Source organism: Coptis chinensis, chromosome 6 (genome assembly GCF_015680905.1).
Source record: "Coptis chinensis isolate HL-2020 chromosome 6, ASM1568090v1, whole genome shotgun sequence".
NCBI classification, from domain to species: domain Eukaryota; kingdom Viridiplantae; phylum Streptophyta; class Magnoliopsida; order Ranunculales; family Ranunculaceae; genus Coptis; species Coptis chinensis.
The window spans coordinates 63,715,339-63,738,818 of record NC_141461.1 but is presented as its reverse complement, the minus strand read 5'-3'; the positions used below and the strand labels follow the sequence as shown (position 1 = coordinate 63,738,818).

Here is a 23,480-nt window from a genome sequence, read left to right as displayed (position 1 = left end):
TTCTAGTTGTAATTTCCTTGTCCCAAGGATCATGAGCTAACTTCCCTTTTGGGGAGTTAATCCAACTCATGTGAGGGAAAAACAATTGTTGTTGGTTTGGTAGGTTGTTAGGAAGAACAACTAGCTCTACATCCTATCCCAAAATGATAGTTGGTGTAGTGTCTAGTTAGGAATCAAAGCAATGAGCTTAGAGATAAGTCATTGCTTGGTTCTACTTGCTAGCATGTATGAGCTCTTAAGTGAGCCATGCATACTAGGGATCAAGTTTTCTTCCATTAGGGGCTTGTCTATGAGTCTAGGAAGAATCAATAAACATTTTCAAATCAACAACCAAATGATAGTTTCACATGAGGAGGATTAGCTCTCCACCTTTTCTTAGTAATTTGTATTTTTGTATTAAGTGCATGATTTCAACCTTTAATGTTTTCTTAATGTTTGTGTAGGAAAGAAAACCTAGCATTAGTAGTATAACCTTACTCATTAGTTCCCTAAGAGTAATAACTAATTTGTAGTTGTCCTAGATTTTTGTTGGTTCGAATCCTTACTTTAGCTTTACCAAAACGAAAATCGTGAGTAAGGAACTTTGAGTTGCTTTTGTACCAAATTAGAGATTTCAATTTCTAACGTAAGGAAAAGCTAATATCAATAACCAACAACAAATGCAAATTCCAGGTATATGAAAGGGTTATGCGAATAACATTTTAAGTATTCTAATTCGGTATATCTCACATAATCCTTAGAGAATGTGGGGAACCGTCAGAAGCTGATTTTACACCCTATAATAAGTTATTAACTAAAGAATATGTAGTGTTTTTTAGGCCACGTTAACGATATATTCGAAATAAGTTGGTGTTTTATCATAGATACTAAAAGCGTATGATTTGTAATATGGAATTAGCTTCTACAAATCACCTATTTTTTAGCAATTTTTTTATTTGATCAAATATATAAGAATTTGATCAAATATATAAGAATTGGAACAATAAAAGTGTTTATTTCGTAATAGGAAATTACCTTCTATAAATCGCCTATTTTTTAGCAATTTTTTTTATTTGATCAAATATATAAGAATTGGAAATACACTCAAACTCTCTAAATATAAGAATTAGAAATACACTCAAACTCTCCAAATATACTCTATTGCTTTATATATTTTGAATAGAAAAACAACATCACATACATAACTATACATTACATCTACCTGTCTTCCAAATATGACTATCAATGATCGTCCGATCCTTTCATAGTGTTCTTAAACCGATAGAAGCACAATTCTCTACCTTAATGAGAAAGAACTTGGGAGAGTTTGCACCTTGGCATTTGATCTCGTGTTAACTTTAACATTTTCTGAATCGAGTGTTTGAGTGTATGTATGTGAGAGGTTATGTTTGGATGATTATTAGATATATCATTAGATTGTCTAAATAAACAATGTCATAAAAAGAAGCATAAATCAAATGTGCAAATAAAAGCACCCCTTCATAATAAGCCGGTGTTCTTTTTATAGGTTTAGACTTTCAATATGTATTATCATATTATAGCCTGCATGTGATTGAAAATCAGAATGAGATCCAAGAAAGAAAAATGAAAAGAAAGAAAAGTGCATATGTAAAGAACTTGGGAAAGTTTGCACCTTGGCATTTGATCTCTTGTTAATTTTGGCATTTTCTGAATCGAGTGTTCGAGTGTATGTATGTGAGAGATTGTGTTTGGATGATTATTAGATATATCATTAGATTGTCTAAAGAAACAACGTCATACAAAGAAGCATAAATCAAATGTGCAAATAAAAGCACCCCTTCATAATAAGCCGGTGTTCTTTTTACAGGTTTAGACTTTCAATATATATTATCATATTGTAGCCTCCATGTGTTCGAAAATCAGAATGAAATCCAAGAAAGAAAAACGAAAAGAAAGAAAAGTGCATATGTTAAAAATGTGAGAGTGTTTGATGGGTATTCGGGCACTTACTCGGGAAGTATATTGGTCTACTTCATAAGAAGTTAATAACCAACAACAAATGCAAATTCCATGTATATGAAAGGGTTATGCAAATAACATTTTGAGTATTCTAATTCGGTATATCTCACATAATCCTTATAGAATGTGGGGAACCGTCGGAAATTGATTTTACACCCTATAATAAGTTATTAACTGAAGAATATGTAGTGTTTTGTAGGCCGCGTTGAAGATATATTCGAAATAAGTTGGTGCTTTCTCATAGACACTAAAAGTGTATGATTTGTAATAGGGAATTAGCTTCTACAAATCACCTATTTTTTAGCAATTTTTTTATTTGATCAAATATATAAGTATTGGAACACTAAAAGTGTTTGATTTGTAATAGGAAATTACCTTCTACAAATCTCCTATTTTTTAGCAATTTTTTTTATTTGATCAAATATATAAGAATTGGAAATACACTCAAACTCTCTAAATATAAGAATTAGAAATACACTCAAACTCTACAAACGTACTATATTGCTCTATATATATTGAATAGAAAAATAACATCACATACATAACTATACATTACATCTATCTGTCTTCCAAATATGACTATCGGTGATCGTCCGATCCTTTCAGTGTTCTTAAACCGATAGAAGTACATTTCTCTACATTAATGAGAAAGAACTTGGGAGAGTTTGCACCTTGGCATTTGATAACGTATTAACTTTGGCATTTTCTGAATCGAGTGTTCGAGTGTATGTATGTGAGAGGTTGTGTTTGGATGATTATTAAATATATCATTAGATTGTCTAAATAAACAATGTCATACAAAGAAGTATAAATCAAATGTACAAATAAAAGCACCCCTTCATAATAAGCCGGTGTTTTTTTTACAGGTTTAGACTTTCAATATGTATTATCATATTGTAGCCTACATGTGTTTGAAAATCAGAATGAGATCCAAGAAAGAAGAACGAAATGAAGAAAAGTGCATATGTAAAGAACTTGGGAGAGTTTGCACATTGGCATTTGATCTCGTGTTAACTTTGGCATTTTCTAAATCGAGTGTTCGAGTGTATGTATGTGAGAGGTTGTGTCTGGTTGATTATTAGATATATCATTAGATTGTCTAAAGAAACAATGTCATACTAAGAAGCATAAATCAAATGTGCAAATAAAAGCACCCCTTCATAATAAGTCGGTGTTCTTATTACAGGTTTATACTTTCAATATATATTATCATATTGTAGCCTACATGTGTTTGAAAATCATAATGAGATCCAAGAAAGAAAAACGAAAAGAAAGAAAAGTGCATATATTAAAAATGTGAGAGTGCGTGATGGGTATTCGGGCACTTACTCGGGAAGTATATTGGTCTACTTCTTAAGAAGTTAATAACCAACAACAAATGCAAATTCTAGGTATATGAAAGGGTTATGTGAATAATATTTTGAGTATTCTAATTCGGTATATCTCACATACTCCTTAGAGAATGTGGGGAACCGTCGGAAGCTGATTTTACACCCTATAATAAGTTATTAACTGAAGAATATGTAGTGTTTTTTAGGCCGCGTTAAAGATATATTTGAAATAAGTTTGAGCTTTATCATAGACACTAAAAGTATATTATTTAGCAAATTTTTTATTTGATCCAATATATAAATATTGGAACACTAAAAGTGTTTGATTTGTAATAGGAAATTACCTTCTACAAATCACCTATTTTTTAGCGGTTTTTTTTATTTGATCAAATATATAAGAATTGGAAATACACTCAAACTCTCTAAATATAAGAATTAGAAATACACTCAAACTCTCTAAAGAGGTTACATGTACGTGGGATTGTAGGCTATTAGGAAAAAAAAAAAAAAAAAAAAAAAAAAAAAAAAACTATCTTTCATATTAGAATGCCACATAGGAGATAGAAAATTATATCTCTCATATTAGAGTGCCACATATGAGAGAAAAATCTCTTTTAGAAGTCTCTGCTTTAGTATATAAATAGTAGATACATAGGCAAAAATGAAAAAAATAATCATTCTTGTTTCCGGTTCTAGGCTTGGGTTGGTAAGCAAGCCCGAGTAAGACTTAGGTTGAAGTAATTGAAGGTCGAGTTGAGATCGGGTTAGACCTCAACCAGACCGAACCCGCCCGAATTGCACCCTATCCAGGACTGGTGGATATGAAACCTAATTTATTTTTCCCATGGATATTAGGTCCTTTACAGCACAGACAAAGTTCTTTGTGGCAGTTCCTCACTAAGAAAGTTACAAGGTCAACTTCAACCCCAATCGATAGAATCACAAAAATAAAGGGTTAGTTAGTGTTACCCCAAGATGGGCCAATTAGAATTTTCCCCCACTAGATGGATAATTCGGGTCTCTCCCACCAAATACACAAAAAACACACGGTCAACCCAAAAATAAATTCATAAATGATCGCTTAGCAAATAATTCAATTACAGTGAGTCTCACAGTTTTCCAGATAAAGCAATTAGGTTAATCGAATGACCCCTAAGGCACAAGACCTTAACAATGTCAAATTGTGAATCAGGGAGTAAAAAAAGATTAAATAAAAAAGAGAAAAGGAAAATTTGAAATTACACGTGATCACTAAAACTGACACCTATAAATGAAACCGCATATTCATCAGTGACATTAGGTTATAGCCATTCTACTTCCACGTTAGAATCCAATCTTCAGTCAAGTTTTTACCGCCTCCTACAAAGTTATCCTTTATCCCTTCACAGAATGACCCGTCTTCCGTTTGTGGCGGCTGAAATCTGACACAAACCTGAAAGTCTGCCCACACCCAACCTCACGACAAATGTAAGGCCTGGCACCTGTGTGCACCCTAATGTGCTCAGTTCGAGCCCAAGCCCATTTGAAGGTCATCTTGCATCCCTTCCATGGGCATTTCAAAGGACGGTCGTCTAAGTGAACTCGCCTGTGCTGCACCAGATACTTGTGGGAGAAAAAATTCTTCCCACAACCCTTGACTGAACAGACATTACGCTTGTGCAAAGTCAGTTCTTGCTTTGAAGTAAAACCCATTGTGCACCCATCTATATCACACTGGTATTCTGCTTCCTCATCCTCTATGTCATTACTACTAGGTGGAGTTTTCTTCACCTTTGTCCTCGTTTGCTTCCCGATAACTGGTTTGACTTTGACTTCTTCGACAAGTTTTGAAGGTCTTCTTCTGAGGCGTGTGCTAGGCCCACCGTCAATTTCAACTTTCAAATTTGAATCGAACTGCCGAATGTTCTTCACACTACTTCCTTGAAGCAATGGCCTATCATGCTTGGTATGACCCTTTTTGAGACACCTCCTACCACTGACTGGAGAGGAATCACTTTGGGAAGAATCTTCTGTTTGAGCTGGGGACCCCAATAGAGGCAACTTTCGTTTCATGGTTGGTTCTTCCACAAATTTTCTTTTCTGCTTTTGTCCAAATTTCCCATCTATGGTGGTAGTCACTCCGGGTGAGCAACGCGTAGGACAATTCACTGGTTCTTTTAATTGGTTGCTCATTTCTGCCTTCCTCCCAAGCATTGAACATGATTTCAGACACGGTACTGCTCGAGCATGGTAAGACGATGAGTTTTCTTCTTCCTGGGTTTCTCTCTGAGCTAGGGAGGGGTGAACCTGGTTCAACATCCAAACCTTCCCACACCATTTGCCTGCAACAAGGGTTTTCTTCTGCTTATTTGGCACCTTCCCAGAAACCTCAACTTCCATGGGGTAATTTGTAGGAGAACTGAAACGGAAGGCCTTGTATATGATTGAGTTATAAGGCATCTGCTTGGTGTAAAGAGGCGACTTGCTGAGATGGACACTATAATAGAGATTGATGCCGAGTTTAACAGCCCAGTCCCCATTACTAGGTTCGACTTCCTTATCGTCAAGAGCAAAACTAATTCTCTCTTGATCCTCTTTGGTAGCATCCCTGAATAAAATGTCCTTCCAGAGGTAATCAATTCCCATATCTTCTGCCAACACTTTTGCTTCAGCTTCTACTTTGGGATACTCTACAAATATTTTCAGGAGATAAAAAAACACAATCTTTAAAGACGGCATAGCGTGATTTGTAAAAAAAATCATCAACAACAATGAGCTGATCAAAGAGCAAAATCGAATAAAAAAATTTATTTCAAAAAATAGTGATGCAACACAACTAACTATTTATTTCAAATACTACTGCCAACTCACCTGGATGACACAGCAGCAGTATAGACGCTCCACCAATTGGTCGAAGTTGCTTTTCTACCTCCACAGCATGCTCTAGACAAAATATATGCTTTCTAGAAGATTCCTCCTGCGATATTTGCATAAGTGATGTGTTTGTGTCCAGTATTGGTATGTCAATATTGCTACACTTGGTTTTCTCACCAAGGAGGGAAAATTTTGGCCGGGCACATAATGTATTTGAAGGCATTCTAGTATCTACGGGAACAGAATCTAATTGATTAGTGCACAAACCGGTCTCGTTAAGTTTAGCAGATCCGGTTATTACCCTCCCAGAGAAAACCCCTTTATCTCTATATGAACCCACCAAACGTTTCAATTTCCTGGAAGCTAGAGTTTCCTCGTCAATCTTGAGAGAACTATTAGAAGTTAGGTGACTTTCAACTTTGACTTCAGAACCTATCCATCTACGCTTCCTTACAAAAGAGCTAGTGCATGGAGAAATTTGAACAGAAACTTCATCCTCAGAACCAGGTTTAGAAGAAGAGTCCGACATATATTCAGACATTCCATCCTGATGGTCTGAGCCATGTGAACGCAATCTGGAATCACCAGGAAAAACTTTGGTTTTCCACAGAAAAGTTTTCCTATCTTCAAACTGTTTATGCTCTGCTATATTATCATCATTCACAACCATATCTGGTTCAACCAGTTCTTCATCAGATTCTGATGATTCTCCATAAGCAGACACTAGTAAATCAAGAGATGAAATGCCTTTCTGGGATCCAGTACGTGAGACCACATCAACCATTTCATCTGACACTTGAACTTGGTAATCACTAGTTTGGACTGGAACATCATAGAGACCGCCCTGGTAAGCCTTCTTGATAGCTCCTGCAAAAACACAGCAATTTAGCTTAAAATTTGCAATAGAAAATATTACTAAATCATAGAAGCAGAATGGAATAACCAAAACATATTATGCCATATTCTGCATCAGAAGTGAATTCTTCTGCACCAATCTCACCTAGTCCAACCCCTATTTTTTTTACTATGAGGGTACAATTAGGTTTTTCTGTAGTAAGAAACTAACCAATCCATGACATGCTAGTCAAAACTACTGAGCAGGCAAATGGAACAAATGGGACTCAGAGGTCACTGTGATAAATAGAGGAAACAGTGGAAGAAAAGGACATGAGAAAAAACGATGATATGGTTCGTGAAAGTCTTGAAGAGATACTACCATGTGGTCGAAGAACACTATTCACAAGAATCAGAATTGCTGCTTACCAGAACTGCAATTTGGCTCGAAAGTTTCATTCTCATCAGCGACACTAAATGTGTCCTTAAGAAATCCAGAACCAACTTTCCAATCGTTAAAGAAACTACAATCAGCAGACATGAAACATTGGGAAGCCGCTTCTCTAGGTTGAATGACAGCTACACATGCAAAACTTAGTATCCCGCACTGGACACAAGGAAACCGCCCATGATCCAACAAACCAGTACCTTGATAGTTAGTATCTTTTTCCATGTCAGCGCTACCTATAACTGTAGTTGACAAATCAACATTACACTGGTGAGGTAGTGAACCAACCCTGTCCCCTCTGAAGACAGGCTTAGATGTCTCATTTACAGAATCAAAACCAGTTATACTCCTGAGCCGCACGTTCGTTCCTAATTTGGTTTCGTCAGAAAATAAAACTGTAGATGCTTCTGATGCCTCAGTATTAGAGCCTACACCAACTGAGATCACCGGCTTAATCTTCTTTTGGGTCCCAATACATGTATTTGAAAGTAGAGAAACCTCTGATGTATTCTGTGGAAGAAGTACACAAGAGAACCCATGACTAGAAAGAATATGAAGTAGGTCATTATTTTGGATCACACTCTGCAGAAAACATTCCTTGACCATGCGTTCTCCTTCACCTCTTTTCTTATCTTTTAGTCTGGAGCTGCGTGGCTCTTGACTGAGGCTCATAGGTACCCTGCAGACATATGATGTCAAGACTCAACACCACATATTTATTAAAATATATGCAACTTACTATTTCGGATTCCAATAATATATAGAATAATAGATATGTCAAGCCGGCTCTCTTACTTGGTTGACCTCTAAGGTTGTAATCAATCATCCAAATTACAGAGATATATAACCCCACTAAGCCACACAAAGAGGGTTTACAAAACCGTTAGATAACTTTAAAAGTTGAAAACAACTTTTTACAAGTATAGGAATTTAAAAACCAGCCAAATTTCGCGAAAAAAATCTCCATCAAAAGAACATTTTTACAAAGAATCAGACCTCAAGTCCAAAAACCATGCTGTGTTATCCCAACATCTGCATATGTATGTATGTACGAATGTATATATTTTTGTATGCGTGTCTGTGTGTGCAAGAGAGGGAGCCACATTGAAGCCCAGTAGCCCACTAATTTTCACGTGTAGATGTGATGCTGCATGGAGTGTTGAGAACTGAATAACTGATGCTTCAATCAAACTATTTCAGTTCTACAAATTTTTAGCGATCAACGAACTAAAAACAAATTGCAAAAAAATTTCTGTTCATCCATAAATTCTATTTCTTAAATGATGTTTTGCTTTTGGATCATAAAATCTAGAGTAATATTGGGGCTACGAAGATAGAGTCCAACTTCTATGAGCACAAAACTGTGGCTTTTCTTGTAAACCTGGTACTATTAACTTTTCTGTTCAGTGTTAACATATAGGACGGACTCTAGGGAGGAAAACTGACTTCTCCCTAGAACCCATTCCCCCAGTGAGTAGACAATTTAGTAATAAGATGGTCTCTCTTTAAAGCTTATTATCTCTTTACTATAGAATTTCTGTCAGCATACAAAGCCAAGGAAGAAACAAATGTTAAGAAACTACTGAAGCAGAGAGTGGGCTACTCATTTTCCAATTAAGTTAAAAATAACTATTAGCATTGGGTACAAACAGCACCAATGACAATCACTGAAAATCCGATCTTTAAGATACAACCAATTTGAGATGAGATCAAGGAAATTCTCTCACTAGTGAATGAAAATAGATTCCTCAAAGAACGAGAGACAAAACCTTGAACAAAATGTCAGTGCAAGGGCATAGAGCAGCTGAAAATGTGATACCATGGGAGGACAATTGATTGAAGCCCGACGTACAGCTGCTTCTTTTGCAAACCTCAACCATCCAGGAGTTGCAATGTTTGAAGCCTCCCCACAATTGAATCCTACAATGTAAAATTAAATGAAAATGTAAGAATTTCAACAATACCACGGAAAACAGTGCACAAAATTATATAGATGCAAGGCCTACTTATGCAGATGAGGTAGGAAACCAAGGACATTCAAAACCGAAAACCCCATATGCAAACTTAGTACCTGGATTATGCCTAGCATACCAATATCCACCGGACACAGCCCCGCGGATTATACTGGAAAATTCATAAACTGGATCATTCATTGATTTCACTAAACTTTATCTTTATCTGTTATCATAAAATAAATACCACGTAATTATTTTCTTTTGTGATTACTTGTTTTCTGTCTTTTGTTTGCTTGCACTTGTTATCTTCTATATTAAAATCTCTATTTGCATTAATTAAAATTTTCCTTTTGCTGGATAAGGACTGAGTGCGTATTTGGATGCACAAAATAAGTTGCTCCTTTTACTTTTGCAAGTAAAAAAGTGGGAGTAGGTGCTATACTCAAAAGTCACTCGAAGGTAACAATCATAATTATGAATTTATGACAAGTCATTGAAAATGAGATTTTTTCTTTTGTTGACTGACATCACTGATGACTTTAACTAGGTAAGCAAGGCCTAAAATATTGATAGCCATCGATATATCAGACTGCTTGATTTGCTGATACAATGTCAATATATAGAAACTAGTTGACCAATATTTTAAGGTCAAGAAAGAAACTGAAATATAAAAGTGACAAAGTTGGTATACATCAGAAATATCAATGTCGCGCCCTAATTTCTGATATTGCCGATATGCATGGCGGATGTACTAGGATATTTCTGATATCAATGTCCAAGAATCTCTCTGCAAACCACCAGTCTCTGATTTTAAGAGCTATGATTATTTAAACTACAATGTCTATGGAATGTGGCAAAGACCGCTTGTAATACTTTAGCAGTGAGGGCTCCAAAGGTCTACCAATTGAATCTAACATGACATTAAGTTTTAAACTATTTTTACTGAGAATTATTAATGATTTGTAGATTACTCTGCTAGATCTAGGAGCGAAACAAGTCGGGCTAGGTCAGGTTGAAACCAAAACCGAGCCAAATGAAGTTTCAATAATCAACAAAATCAAACGAGCCCAATTAAAACCTGAGTCCCGTATCATGAATTTAACTCGAGCATGTACCCAAGAAACATTTTTCAACCCACCTTTACTCTGCGCTGATGGTGACTTAAATCTAATTTTGCATTACTTGTCTACAACAATGATCGCTCTAGAATTGTAGTTAGAACAAGCTAAATAGATGTTGCAATGTTATGACTTGAACTCTAAATGAGAGTATAGTAAACTTGTGCTAATGATTCTCACCACAATTAGAGGAATTCTGAAGAGTAAACAACTCATTGAGTGCGCAATTTGATTATTTTTGTCACCACCTTCGTCTGATTATGTGTCCTATTTCATAGTTAGACATTTCATATAATCCGACAATGATTTCGGTATATGATTCTATATTGGTTACATGAAGAATGTCAATTGTGTGATGTTGCTCAGCTATCCATGAAAGTCAATTATGTCTGTTTACTACACTTTGAGAAGATTTTGGGCTACTACATGAAAATTGAACAATTAGTTAGAGTCCGCTCCTGAGTATAACATATTATTATGATGGCGTATATATTAGGTAGACCAACAATCCCATGGAACACAAGTGATCCCCTAGGCTTAGAACTAATACATACAAATGATTGCACTTGCCCGTGACGCCATAATATAACCAAGTATGTAAGATTTAAACAATTGAATTGTGACAATTCTATTCTTCTCTTTTCAGGTATCCAAAGTTCTTTAAAACCAAAAAAGGTTATATACAACTATAAACAAGTGCCTAATGTTACAATAATTGGCAGAACGGCTTATATTTTTCACTCCCCCGCACACTTGGGTGCCTCTAACAGACAAATTTGGAGCGCAAAAGTGTAATCCAATGATTGTGAAAACCTTTAGCAAAAAGGTCCGCAGTCTGATCAACAGATGGATGAACTGAACTCAATGAGTGGCAGAAACACACAGCTCACGAAAAGTACTCTAGTCAACCAGTATGTTTGGTGCAAGCAGTAAAAATCAGATTTGAGGCCATGTAAGTGGTGCTACGGTTATCACAATAAAGTATGTTAGGCCTGGAGGTAGGCAACTGGTGATGGAGAGAAGATGAGCAACTCAAACATTCTCAACACTGTCCAAAAGCAAGGGCATTATACTATGATCTTCGTTATCCAAGAAATGAGATTAAGACCCAAAAAAAATCCAAAAGCTGGTAGTGGAACATCTCGTGCCAAGACAGCAAGCCCAGCATGCTTCTGAGAAGGCACAATGGGATAGAGTACCAGGAGGCAGACGAAAAAAACGAACCGAAATTTAAGGTGTCTTTGAGAAAAGAGAAAGATACGGCTTAATTGCAGTGAGATGATCAGACCGTGCAACACTAATAAAATGAGCAACATGATCCACAGATTGGGTAACACTGTCGAGTGAGTAACCATTTGCCCCATCTGTCACGTCAATATTGTCCTGTCGTCGAGTGTGTAACCATCTGCCTCATCCTGTCACGTCAATATTGTCCCCACTTAACCACTGCAGACCTCTAGCAGCAAGGGCCGACGAGAGTTCCCAAGAGGTCACCCAGGCTAGGATCGCTCCCACCTGAGCACACTTAATTGCATAGTTCACACCAACCCTGAAGGCAATTGTGCTTGAAAAGGCATCAATGTCAGAACATGACGGACAATTACCTATATCCAGTAAGTAGGCCAGCCTATTAAGTGAAACACCATGGCACAACCTCATACCCTTTCTTGAAAAGGTCTAGACACTAGGATTTGGCAGATAATTACTTATATCTAGGATCTATGGCAGCCTCCTAGCATAATGGGACCATACACCCCCATGGTGCAATTAATCCATGGCACAACTGCCACTGCACCGTGCTAGGTGCTTTTCCAACATACCCTTCTTTGGGCCATGGCCAGGGTATCATAGCCCCACCACCTTTAGCATTGAGCCGTCCTCGACTTTGATACCATTTGTTACACGACAACGCTGATACCATTTTGTTAAGCCCTACCACCTACCACATGTCGATATTATTCCCACATAGACACCCAAAGGCCCACGCCCAAATCCTGCCAACCTTAGAATATGACAGACAATTACCCATATCTAAATTCTTGGACAAACTCCTAATCGAAGTGGGACCACAACATGGTGCAGCTGTCACCCATCACCAGGCTAGGCGCCTTTTATCATACCACTCCTCAGGCCACTCCCCAAAGGTATCATAGAGTGAGATTCAATTAAGAAACCATCCAAGTGACGATTACTTGGAGGTTTCAAGAGATGCATACCTTCATAAACTGAAAGATGGGACTTAGCTCTCAATTACTGCTATAAAGTTTTAATTCTACCAAATTGCTCCAGAACAAAGGGTCCAGAGTTTGAGACCATAGCAAGCTATGTGAAGCCTACAGACATGATTGAGGGACCTGAGAATGAATAAATCCAGACGGCAGAGTGATGTATACTGTCTGCGAAAAATACCATGTTTCAGGCACTCTTCAAGTCAGGCAAGATAATTGATGTAGCAATATACTAAAAACAGTATGATACCGGTTCAACACCAGGGCGGGCTAAAAGTCACATCGTAATCAACATCCTCGCATTGATGGAAACTCTAATAAGCTACAAGACATCCTGTGGCGTTCAACATAATCGGACTTGCGATTCAACTTGAACACCCACTGGCAATCAACAGTGCTCTTGGAGAAAAACAAAACAAAAGACAATATAATGAACTCTCCAGTCATTTGCACACCATTTAGGAAGCTTAATGTCAGAGGAAAAAAGTGAGCTCAACGGGAAAAGTAAAGCGTTGAGCTGCATATGCCCCAAGGCCGGTAGCGCACTATGCCATCTATGCCCTGAAAAGGACCCTAAGTATCATCTACACTGTGAGTATCATATGGATGACAGTGAGCAAGTTGTGATTTTTAGGAATGTATAGGGATATTTAGGTTTTGGCCCAAAAATTACGTAGTAGCTAGGTTTTGCACCGAACCACAAGGTCCTGCCTCCTGACTGGTGGCTCAGGAGGTAAACTTCCGTAAAGGAAAAACTGCCCTTACACGTGCTTCTCATGTGTTTTATAGCCAGAATGGGAACATAAAGGCCAATATACAAAATACACCCTACAACCCCAAAAAATTCCTATTTCAGCAAGATCTTCCTGAAATGGGTCTACCCGTTTTTCACATACACTAGATATGAATTGAACACTAACCACATTTTCACCAACAAACTAAATCACATCAAGAGCCAAATCAAACCCCACTCATAAAACCTATTGTAATTCTTTTAGTAATATTTTACTTGGTATTTCAAAATACCATGTTTGCTTTGTGTTCTAGTCCCACTAATGACCTTTTGGAAACAGACTTTCCATTCCATTTAATTTTGTTTAGTCTCACAATGGCTAGAGAACCTTTTGTGATCAACCTTGAACCTCTATTTAAAAGTTTTATGTCCTCAGCATAAAAGTGCCCTTTGAGATCCAAAGACAAAATCTTCTTCTGCCAGAGATAGTTATTGTGTTGTTCTAGAGGGTAGAATATATGACTATGAGTACACATTATTCTACTGATTCTCGTGGAGGGAAGTCGTCATGTTGCCTTTTGCACCGCGAATGGGCAAAATCTTCTCTTAACTAGAGTGTTCTTACACACCTCAACACTTCCGTAAGTTTTGCGTCTTCTTCAACTAGTTTTTGGTTGTGTTCTTTAATCTATTCATTGTTCCAACTTCAAATTATTTCCAACAATCTTAAGAGAAGAACTTGTGAACAAAAAATAGTGGAACCTCTTCTTTGTTCCTACTTCTCTGTATTCCCCAAACTCTTCTTTGACTTTGTAAAACCTCCCAAAGCTAGAACACATTTTCTAGAAAACTTTAAAATACCATAAGTGCAGGGGAATTCCAAGAAATTCAATTCATCGTATAAGTTTGCGGAGCCATGAGGGATCAATCGTTCCAAATGGCGTTACTCGATGCGCGGAGCTTTAAGCAATCTCAAGACTTCCTCTTTGGAAGACAGTTCCATCAGTGCTCTGTGTTTTGTTAACACGTGTCAACGAAGGGAGTTCAGTAATGGTGAATATAACTAATAAATCAGGATTGCCTAAACAGTTAACATCATCCTCTTTGACTCCAACATTAGTGCACAATTCCGCTCGATCTGCATACCCATGTTTCACCACAATTTTGGAAGCACCACCAGCTTCTGAACTAACACAACAGTTGTCGTAAAATGACCAACAACATTGAGGGAAGATTTGAAGATAAGTAGTGGTTCTTTCAAAGTTAACAAACCTATCTTGTTCTCCCCTACTGGACAGCAGATTCAAATCACTCCTTTGCTAAACCTTTTTGAAATAAAAAATAAGGAGGTGAATAGTCCAGATCTGTTGTTCTTTATCTCTAACAAGATATCAGTATCATCAAGCCTCTTCTTTCCCACAATACCCACTCTGACCTCCTTGTTATCAAAGGCGGCAAGCTTGTTTACAATCCATTTCCCAGAAACTAATGAAAAATCGACCTTGGTTGTGAAACCCCTAGCTTCCTCCACACACTGAGCATTCTCTCATTGCTTTTCATGAACTCAAAGGTTTTCCATTCGACCGACACAATTTTCTTTAGTCGTGCAAGTCCAACTCTCTCTTTATCGTCTCACCTATTCAAATCTAGACCAACTCGACCTCCCATTACTACGATGCTTGAATCAAATTTGATGTATAACCTTTTAAAATGGCACTTTTACTTTCATTACATTGATTGAGAACTATTATGATCTTCTCATATAATGTATTACCAAATGGCATTATATACAGGTAATAAACATGTGCATAGTGTGATAAACTCATAAACTGATAATAACACGTGACAATTATGGCAAGATAGCTCATGGTTTACATAGTGGTAAATTTTAAATACATGCTGATATATTAATTATATTATGATATCTAATATCAAAACATCCAAACCAAATGATGCCTCACCGTGGCTAAACCCTGAATGATAAGCTCCTGGAAAGGTAACAACAAATTCTCCGACATTTTGAACCAACCTGATGAATATTAACAACATGCTGATATATTAATTCCAATACCCTAAAATAACTTTTTCGGCAAGACAAACCACAACCTAATAATAGGGAGCAACAGTCACCTGCAGCAAGGAAGTCCTCCACCTACAAGTACTTCAGGAGACATGACTGTCGTCTTCTCGCCAAGAGTAGCAAAAGTAACTGCCAAAAAATAGACAGTATTTAAAATTATCACCCCGAGTACAGAAATACCTTGTCAGCCAAAAAAGTATGTATCAAATCACTGGAAAAGTGAAAATAAATTGATTCTGATTTTTCTGCTAATATCTATATCCCAAAACTATTGGCTTTTAGCTCATGTAAGAAGACTCTTTGAGACTGCAGCTTCCTTCAAAGGAACTAGACTACTAGAGTCTAGAGATATCAGTAACAAAATCTTTTGGGGACAATGATAGCGAAGACTTTGTCCACATCACAACTCAAAAGGTCTAAGTTAGTCAACTATTTTCTCTAAGTTTACTGTAAAATGCTTGTATCCCAGTTTGCTTAAGAAATACAAAAGCATTTTCCACTCATAAATTGAAATGGAAAATTCTGAGGAAGACAGACAGGCCGAGAGTGATAAATCTTCTCTGATTACTAGGATAAAGCAGACACAGAAAGAGCATCGCCAAAAGAGAAAAATAACCATTGCAATAGAAGACAGAAAACAAGTGTCTGATATTGGGAGGCCAAAACAAAACTAAATTGGGAACAAATTAAAATATTGTGACTGTTTCTAATATGGTGGTGCGGCAAGGTCATGGTGTGCGTGGGAGACGTCATAGGGACGTCAACACCACTAGCCACCACATCAGAAGTTCAATGCTGACTATCGTGCCAAAATAGGTGTACACTTACTCAAGGGGACTAAGTTACGGTGGGGACATCAACCTGATTTTCTATAGCAACTAGAGATACCTGTTGTAACTCTTTATAGATTCACTAAGTGAAAATGTATAGGACTTGTTTAGAATGACAGTCCTACACTGAAAAGATTAATCTTTGGCTCTTTGCTATAAATTAATGTAGTTGCCCATTAACAAATGAAAAAAGTCTTATCATTAATACATGTCCATTTCATTAATAATCTCAACAGCCGTAAATTTTAAGATGGTGGGTGTCAATAGAATGAGCTGGACCAATTCGTAAGGTATTAGGAACGGTAACCATAATGGTCCTTTAAACCTGTTCCTGTTTCTGACTTCCTGTTCCTACCTAAAAGGACCACTAGTCCCAAACCACTCACTAAAGTTCTAGGAATAAGCATCTGTTCGGATTCTTTATAAGCAGTAGGGTTTCAAGGATGGAAACCACTTGCTACCATTTGCTATTTTGTGGGGTATTTGAATTGAGCAGAATCGTCGTCACTTCAAAGGATTTTGAGCATCTAAGCAGGAGTTTATCATATCATTCCTTTTGATTATTTTGTGGTGAGGTGGGATAGGATTTTGTATTAGGATGCAGGCTGATTTGTGGTTCTCGGGTTAGCCTCCTGTGGCTGTGTTTTTTATTGTTACACTCTTGTAAGTTGTAGGCTCCCTCAACCTATTTTTATTTTCACTTCTACTGAAATTTACCTATACCGAGCAAAAACAAATGGAGAGAACACATAAATGGAAGAAAGAGATTTGCGTAATCTTGGAAAGAATAACAACTAACAAAACACCCTCTACAAAAGAATAAAAACTGGAAAGAAATTAATAGTAAGAAGAATTAACTAATCAGAGCGCTCTTTCAAAACCATCAACAACCACATCCAATTACGTTTTACCACCAAACTAACACAACCCTTCTCAACCTTGGTCAAGAATAGAAAGAAAAAAATTTAGCACAAGCATCTAGATAACTTAATGAATGAAAGACACTTTAAATCTGCAAGACCAAGTGGTTTTTCACTCGAAATCAAACCCAAAAAAAAATGCTCAACTAGAATCTCTAGCTGAGATGTCCTTCCATCTTCAGTTAAACTCTCATTGACTCTTCACTTGAGGACTTCGACTTCTCACTCTCTGAAGCACTACTGTCTTAATAACTTCATGTGCTATTCTTGCTACTATATTGAAGAAATAGCATGAGAAACTAAAAGAAACTACAGATATAATGAGTAATGCTCACCGTAAGAAAAGGAAACAAATAAAAGTGAAGAATCATGAACGCAAATGCTCAGATATGTCGTCTCATGTTGGACATTTACAGCCTTGAAAGATAGTGTACAATATCCTGGCTTCACTCCACTCATTGCCAAACGTTTTGACATGGTTGATCCAGATTCAAGATGGTAGCAGAGCAGGAGAATATGTCTTACCCAAGGGCCTATGTGCTCCATGTCATCCAATATAACTGGCCAGCATAAAGAGAATGTAGAGATATGGTTGTCCCATAGTGTGCACTAAAGCCATACAACATTATTATAAGGTGCTCAAAAAGTTGCAAAAATGCCAAACCCTCTAAGAGGCTTCCGGTGATTAAGAAAACATGAACATATGGTGGGGCAAATTAGTGATTTCACTGAGCAAAGACAATTTTTTTTCTAATGGAATCACCAACTAAAGGCCTACTGGAGTTATTGATTCCAAAAAGATGTGCTTGATTAAGAAATATTGACAATACTCATGGAAGTTGGAACAACCTAAAAAGCAAGCCAGCTGCCGACAAACTTTTGTTATTTATCCTTTTTCATCTGACCAACTTCAAAACATTTAAGAATGCCTTTCAGAACCAAACTTTCAAATCATCTACAAGAAGTACCTAAGGACTGGGTGAACCTCCACAATCAATTTACATAATTGAAAATAGGGACAAGCTGACTAAAATAACTGACATCATGTTTCCATTTATTCAAGTATATTACAAGCCAGTGGACACAATCCTTCCCCAGATATAATCATTGCTTCAAAGGCCAACCAAATTGTTGATAGTGTCATGTCACATCAGCATAGAGCATCAGATGCCTCCAGTTAAAATAACTGATAAGTACACGAGTAAAGATCTCAAACGTTAATTAAAAAAGCTTGAATTCCTCCAAAAAAAAATGTCGTGTGGAATGATGATAAATTTTGTGCCACCAAGATCTACTACTTCATTGGTTATTTTCCAGGACAAACAAAACTTAACTTCTTAGACACTCACTTCCTAAGGGCACACTGCCATCCAAACAACTAGAAGAAGATAAAAGTGCATTGCCATCCTAAAACTACAAGAAGATTAAAAAAAACTATATACAGTCCGTCTCTAAAAAGTAGCTACTTAAGTTAACTTAAAATAAGTACGTAAATAAAACTTCACCTAGAATATGAATTTAAACCTAATTTTTTGTAGATATGATATACTCACCATAAAGATCATTTCCAAAAAAAATTAACTCATTTATGATTGCAAAAAGTCGACATTTCTGGACCGTTAAATTTTGTTTTAAAGATGACAACAATTTTTATCTATGTTAGAGGTTTCCAAATGAGATAAAATTTTGTGGAGAAGATATTTATGGTAAGCGCTACATAACCACAAAAAATTAAGTTTGAATTCATTTTCTAGGTGAAGTTTTACTTACGTACTTATTTTAAGTTAACTTAAGTAGCTTCTTTTTAGAGAGGGACTATATATATATAGGAGGGATTAGTATACCATGGTTCCACAACTTCACCCACAAGATGAACTAGGACCTAATTTTTTGTGGATATGTCCAACAAACCATGAAAGTCACTTCTACAAAATTTCAGCTCATTTGATAGTGTTTAACAATGTCAAAAGATGATTGCAAAATCGAAGAATCTGGGCCGTTAAAAAAAAATCAAAGTTATCAACTATTTTTAATTAGGTTGGAGGTCTCCAAATGAGCTGAATTTTTGTAGAGTGGCTATCCATAGTTAGTAGATCATATCCAAAATATTACCTCTTAACTCATCTTTGTAAAGGGGCGTGGTATAAACCATGGTAAACGGATATATATATACAATAGTTTATACAATGGCCTCTATCTCCCTCTACAAATTCATTTAAGACTTGATTTTTTGTGGATCTCACCTTCTCACCATAGAGAACATCCCTACAAAAAATGGAGTCATTTAGAAATTTCTAAATATGCCAAAAGAGGGTTGCAAAATTTCAAATCCTTGTCGTTAAAATAAACTCAAATATTAAAACAACTTTGTAAAGGGTCAATATCTCAAAATGATCTGAAAATTTGTGGATATGATCTTTATAGCAGTAAGATCATACCCACAAAAAATCATCCCTTAGTTCAACTTGTAAAGGGGCGTTGTATAAAAAGTGTTGTATATGGATCCCTCCCCATATATATACATATATACATATGGGAAGGGATAGAGCCACATTCTTTTATGGCCACATTGTGTACACATTCAAGGAAAATGTGGACTTAAAAGATGATTTAAAAGCTGATTTTTTGAGGACATTATCTCCTCACCATGGAGAACATGCTCCCTAAAAATCAGCTCATTCTAAGAAGTCTAACCTTGTCAAAACTTGTTATAAAATCATAAAATTGTGGGCAGTTAGACAAAAGTTCAAAATTGGGCACAATGTTTTGCATGGTTCAAAAGACTTAAGACACATTTAAATGAGATGATTTTTTATGAATATGATCTCCATGTTGGGGAGATCATATCCACAAAAAATTTGTCCTTAAATCATTTTGGAACTCATAGATGTGCTCTACATTTCCACTATGTTACTACCCACCAAACATGTATCGAATAAATACTAGTTAACAAACAATCACCAAAAAAATCCAATGAATCCTAACAAAGAAAACATGATACACAGAGAGTTGTGCAGTAAAAAATTCTAAACTCACCAAGTGGATTAAAATCTCCACCATATCCATGCACCCTAACGACCTCCTGAAAAGCAAACGCAGCATCTCTAGGAACTCCATACCATGTCTTGGCCGCTCCCATATGCATATAATTCAAGCTATGCAAATCATGATCCTCAACATGCCATGCAAACCAACTAAACAACATTGCTATATAAACCATTGGAGAAGTAACTCCCGGTATTTCCTCTTTCATAAACCTTAACAATGACCCATTTGACCTCGCAACTCCTCTCATATTCCAAGCTGTCTCCCCAACCGTCGCAGCATCACCTAATTCCCTCATCGCTTTAGTATTTATCGGTACAAATGCAGAGCCCGGCATGTCATTTGCATATTCCACACTAAATGGTTTATCCACACTCGCTCTCCAAAATAACGTTTCAATTTCCAGTGCAGATAATGTTGACCCTCGTTTCCCATGACTCTTTTTAAGATAAACTTTTTCAAACTGTTTGGCTTTGGCCTCAAACTGCTGAAGTGTATAACTCTCTCCACTCTGCCAAACCGGTTTCTGAACCGGGCGTCCTTTTCGAGGGTCGAAACCAACTTGTTGATGACGTGTCGTAAATGTAGGTGGAGATTTATTATTATTAACATTGTTGTTGGGGTTTCTAGCGGATAACGAACGGTTGAGATTAGTAATAGTGGCTTTCTTTGAAGGTAAAGGAACAGGTGGAACGATCTTACAGATTCCGAATTGAGAAGCTTCGTTTTCGATTTTCAGAATGTAAGCAATTGGGTCTTGGAATTCCGCTATGGTTGGGTGATATTCTGGTGCTACTGGTAGGGATTTTAGCCATTGTGGAATTTCGTGAACTGGCTCGGCTGGAGCTGGTGTTGTCGTTGTTGTTGTCGGTGCTGTTGTTGTTAATGCTGATGTTGACATAATTTAGGAGGAAGAAATGAGCATATGGGTTTGTTTTAGCAAGGAGACGGCATTGTGGAAAGAGGATGGAGAGAAGATTAATAATTTCTAGGGTTTTGCTACTTCACTCTGTTTTTCTACTCCCCCTCTCACTCTCACTCTCTCTCTCTCTGTTTTTCAGTTTTCTAGTAAACAGGGGGAATTTGGGCAAGTGGGAGTGTGGGAGAACGTGAAAATAGCCGAGTGCTGTGACTCTGTGAGTGGAGTGATTTTATTTTGGCTTTTAGTGTTTTCTAATTTAAGGGCCTGTTTGTTAAGTGACGAGCAATTAATAGGGGAATACTCGTTTGCAAGGCAAAGTTTTAATGGGAAATGTGGATTTGGGCTATATGATTATTTGGGGATTTAGAGGTGAACCCCTCCAAAAGTTACTCTTTTTACAATAATCCTCGATTTGCTAATTTGTTAGGTTTAAGCTTTTCTTGTGCCTCTAATGACGAATGGACGTTGGTATTTTCTTAATAGCAAAATTGCACGTTACACTTTTATTATGTACTAGGGTATGCCCGTGTCTACGGCCTATAAGACCTCTACGCGCCTGCCGTGCTACTCCCGACAACTCGTTGCTTAGCCGGTATGCTACAGTCTGTATACTTCTCGCGCGAAACAACACGTCGCCGCCTTTGGCAGAAAAAGCCGCCAGCGCCGGCACAAAAAACACTCGTCACACGCCTTTGGCGCAAGGCCAGCCCAATTGTCCATTATCCATAAGCCCAATAGCATTAATTGGGTCAGCCAATTGTGCAGTACCATGTCAAATTTGGAGACCCAACAATTTATAAACTCATGGTATTGTTGATTTTTGGATAGATCCCATGATATTGATTGCACTTAACAAAATTGCACAAACTCATTAAACACATGGATCTGCCAAATCATATTTTGGTGAAAATGATTACCTACCATTGGATGGGGCCTTTTGGGCCCCACACTTTCCTATTTTGTTAAATAGAAGATATGTCACCACTAAGTTAGACACATGTCAACATCTCTACAACCCAAATCAATAGACGATATTAATTCACATCCATCTTCTTTATTCGTCATTTTCTTAAAACATAATAACTAATCTGATTGGAAAACATCATGAATCAAAATAATCAAATAACCCTAAGCACTGACTTCATCTCCTCCTTTGAAGGAGAATATTAGTCTTTTATAGAAGAGGAAAACACAAGAAGAATAAGAAAATAATAACATAAGACTAAAAAGATTAATTTATTAAGACTTATCTAGTGAAAATATGGTCTTTTATTATTAACCTCTTTCTGCCTCAAGTTCTGGAGATTAAGAATAATGAATGAGATGATTACAACTGGCATTGAGGTGCTATTTATATAGATGAGCTTTAGAATCATCTAAAACATGAGTTTTTTTGTCCAATTTCCTATTCCATGATGGCGTACTTATCTTCTATTACCAATTTGACTAAAATTGGGTTTTTCTTGTTTCCATGCTTCCCAAACGCTCGATCAACTGTTTTACTACGGGACGCAAATATTGTAAACTTCCTATCTTTTGAACCGTAAGTCCATTTGAGGTGTGTGACCTATAAAAACAATCAACGCAATGAGCTCTACGCTACGGTATATGACATTGTAATGTTTGATGGAAAACTTCTAGGCTGAAGTCCTAATCAATGTCTTGGGCATCCAATATGTATGACTTTCAAATATGTCCATCGTTGCAGCAGACTTTGATCTAATCTTTGGGCACCCAAATAAACTTAAAACAGGTCCAAGTGCATTCTTTTCATGAGTTATAAACATTAGGCCTTCTCCATAATAGTTAATTTGCTTAGTGTGATATTTAATGCTCCGAATTGCCCACTTTTTTTTTCCTTTAACTCCAATATTTTGCAAATCTCTCTTTTTCACCAATAAAGTCACAAAACCTAGCTTACAAGCATAGTTAGTCCACGAAGTGGGACTAACAAGGGGTATTTTTAAGGGTTAGAATGTACTTTTTGAGCACTTATCAGTGATGGTGGGCGGAGTTGTTGAATGAAGAAGATGTTGAGAAGAAGAATAAAAGTAGGTAATTGTGTCAATAAACAAGTCAGCTCATAATCAACACTAGTCAACTCAAAGTCAAAGTTGTTAGTAGGGCATAAACCTAACAAATTAACCAAATGAGTCTCATCGCAAAAAGAGTAACTTTCAGAAGGGAATGCAAATGTAAAATT

General features: G+C 36.9%; 1 protein-coding gene across 3 annotated transcripts; it reads right to left on the bottom strand.

The window, feature by feature from the left end:
• Nucleotides 1-4,361: 4,361 nt before the first annotated feature.
• On the bottom strand, nt 4,362-21,505 carry LOC147493911 (lysine-specific demethylase REF6-like). 3 transcript variants are annotated; one of them, XM_086565694.1, is made up of 8 exons: nt 20,347-21,398; nt 17,646-17,870; nt 15,611-15,689; nt 15,442-15,509; nt 9,216-9,366; nt 7,428-8,125; nt 6,162-7,031; nt 4,362-5,980 (listed from the first exon to the last, which is right to left on the bottom strand). In XM_086565694.1, the coding sequence occupies exons 1-8, from the start codon at nt 21,254-21,256 to the stop codon at nt 4,686-4,688; spliced, it is 4,296 nt and encodes a 1,431-aa protein (XP_086421820.1). In that variant the 5' UTR covers nt 21,257-21,398; the 3' UTR covers nt 4,362-4,685. The 3 variants fall into 3 exon arrangements, with proteins under 3 accessions (XP_086421820.1, XP_086421822.1, XP_086421821.1); XM_086565696.1 differs by having other exon boundaries at nt 17,646-17,919; nt 20,347-21,392; XM_086565695.1 differs by lacking the exon at nt 17,646-17,870 and having other exon boundaries at nt 20,347-21,505.
• Nucleotides 21,506-23,480: the final 1,975 nt, after the last annotated feature.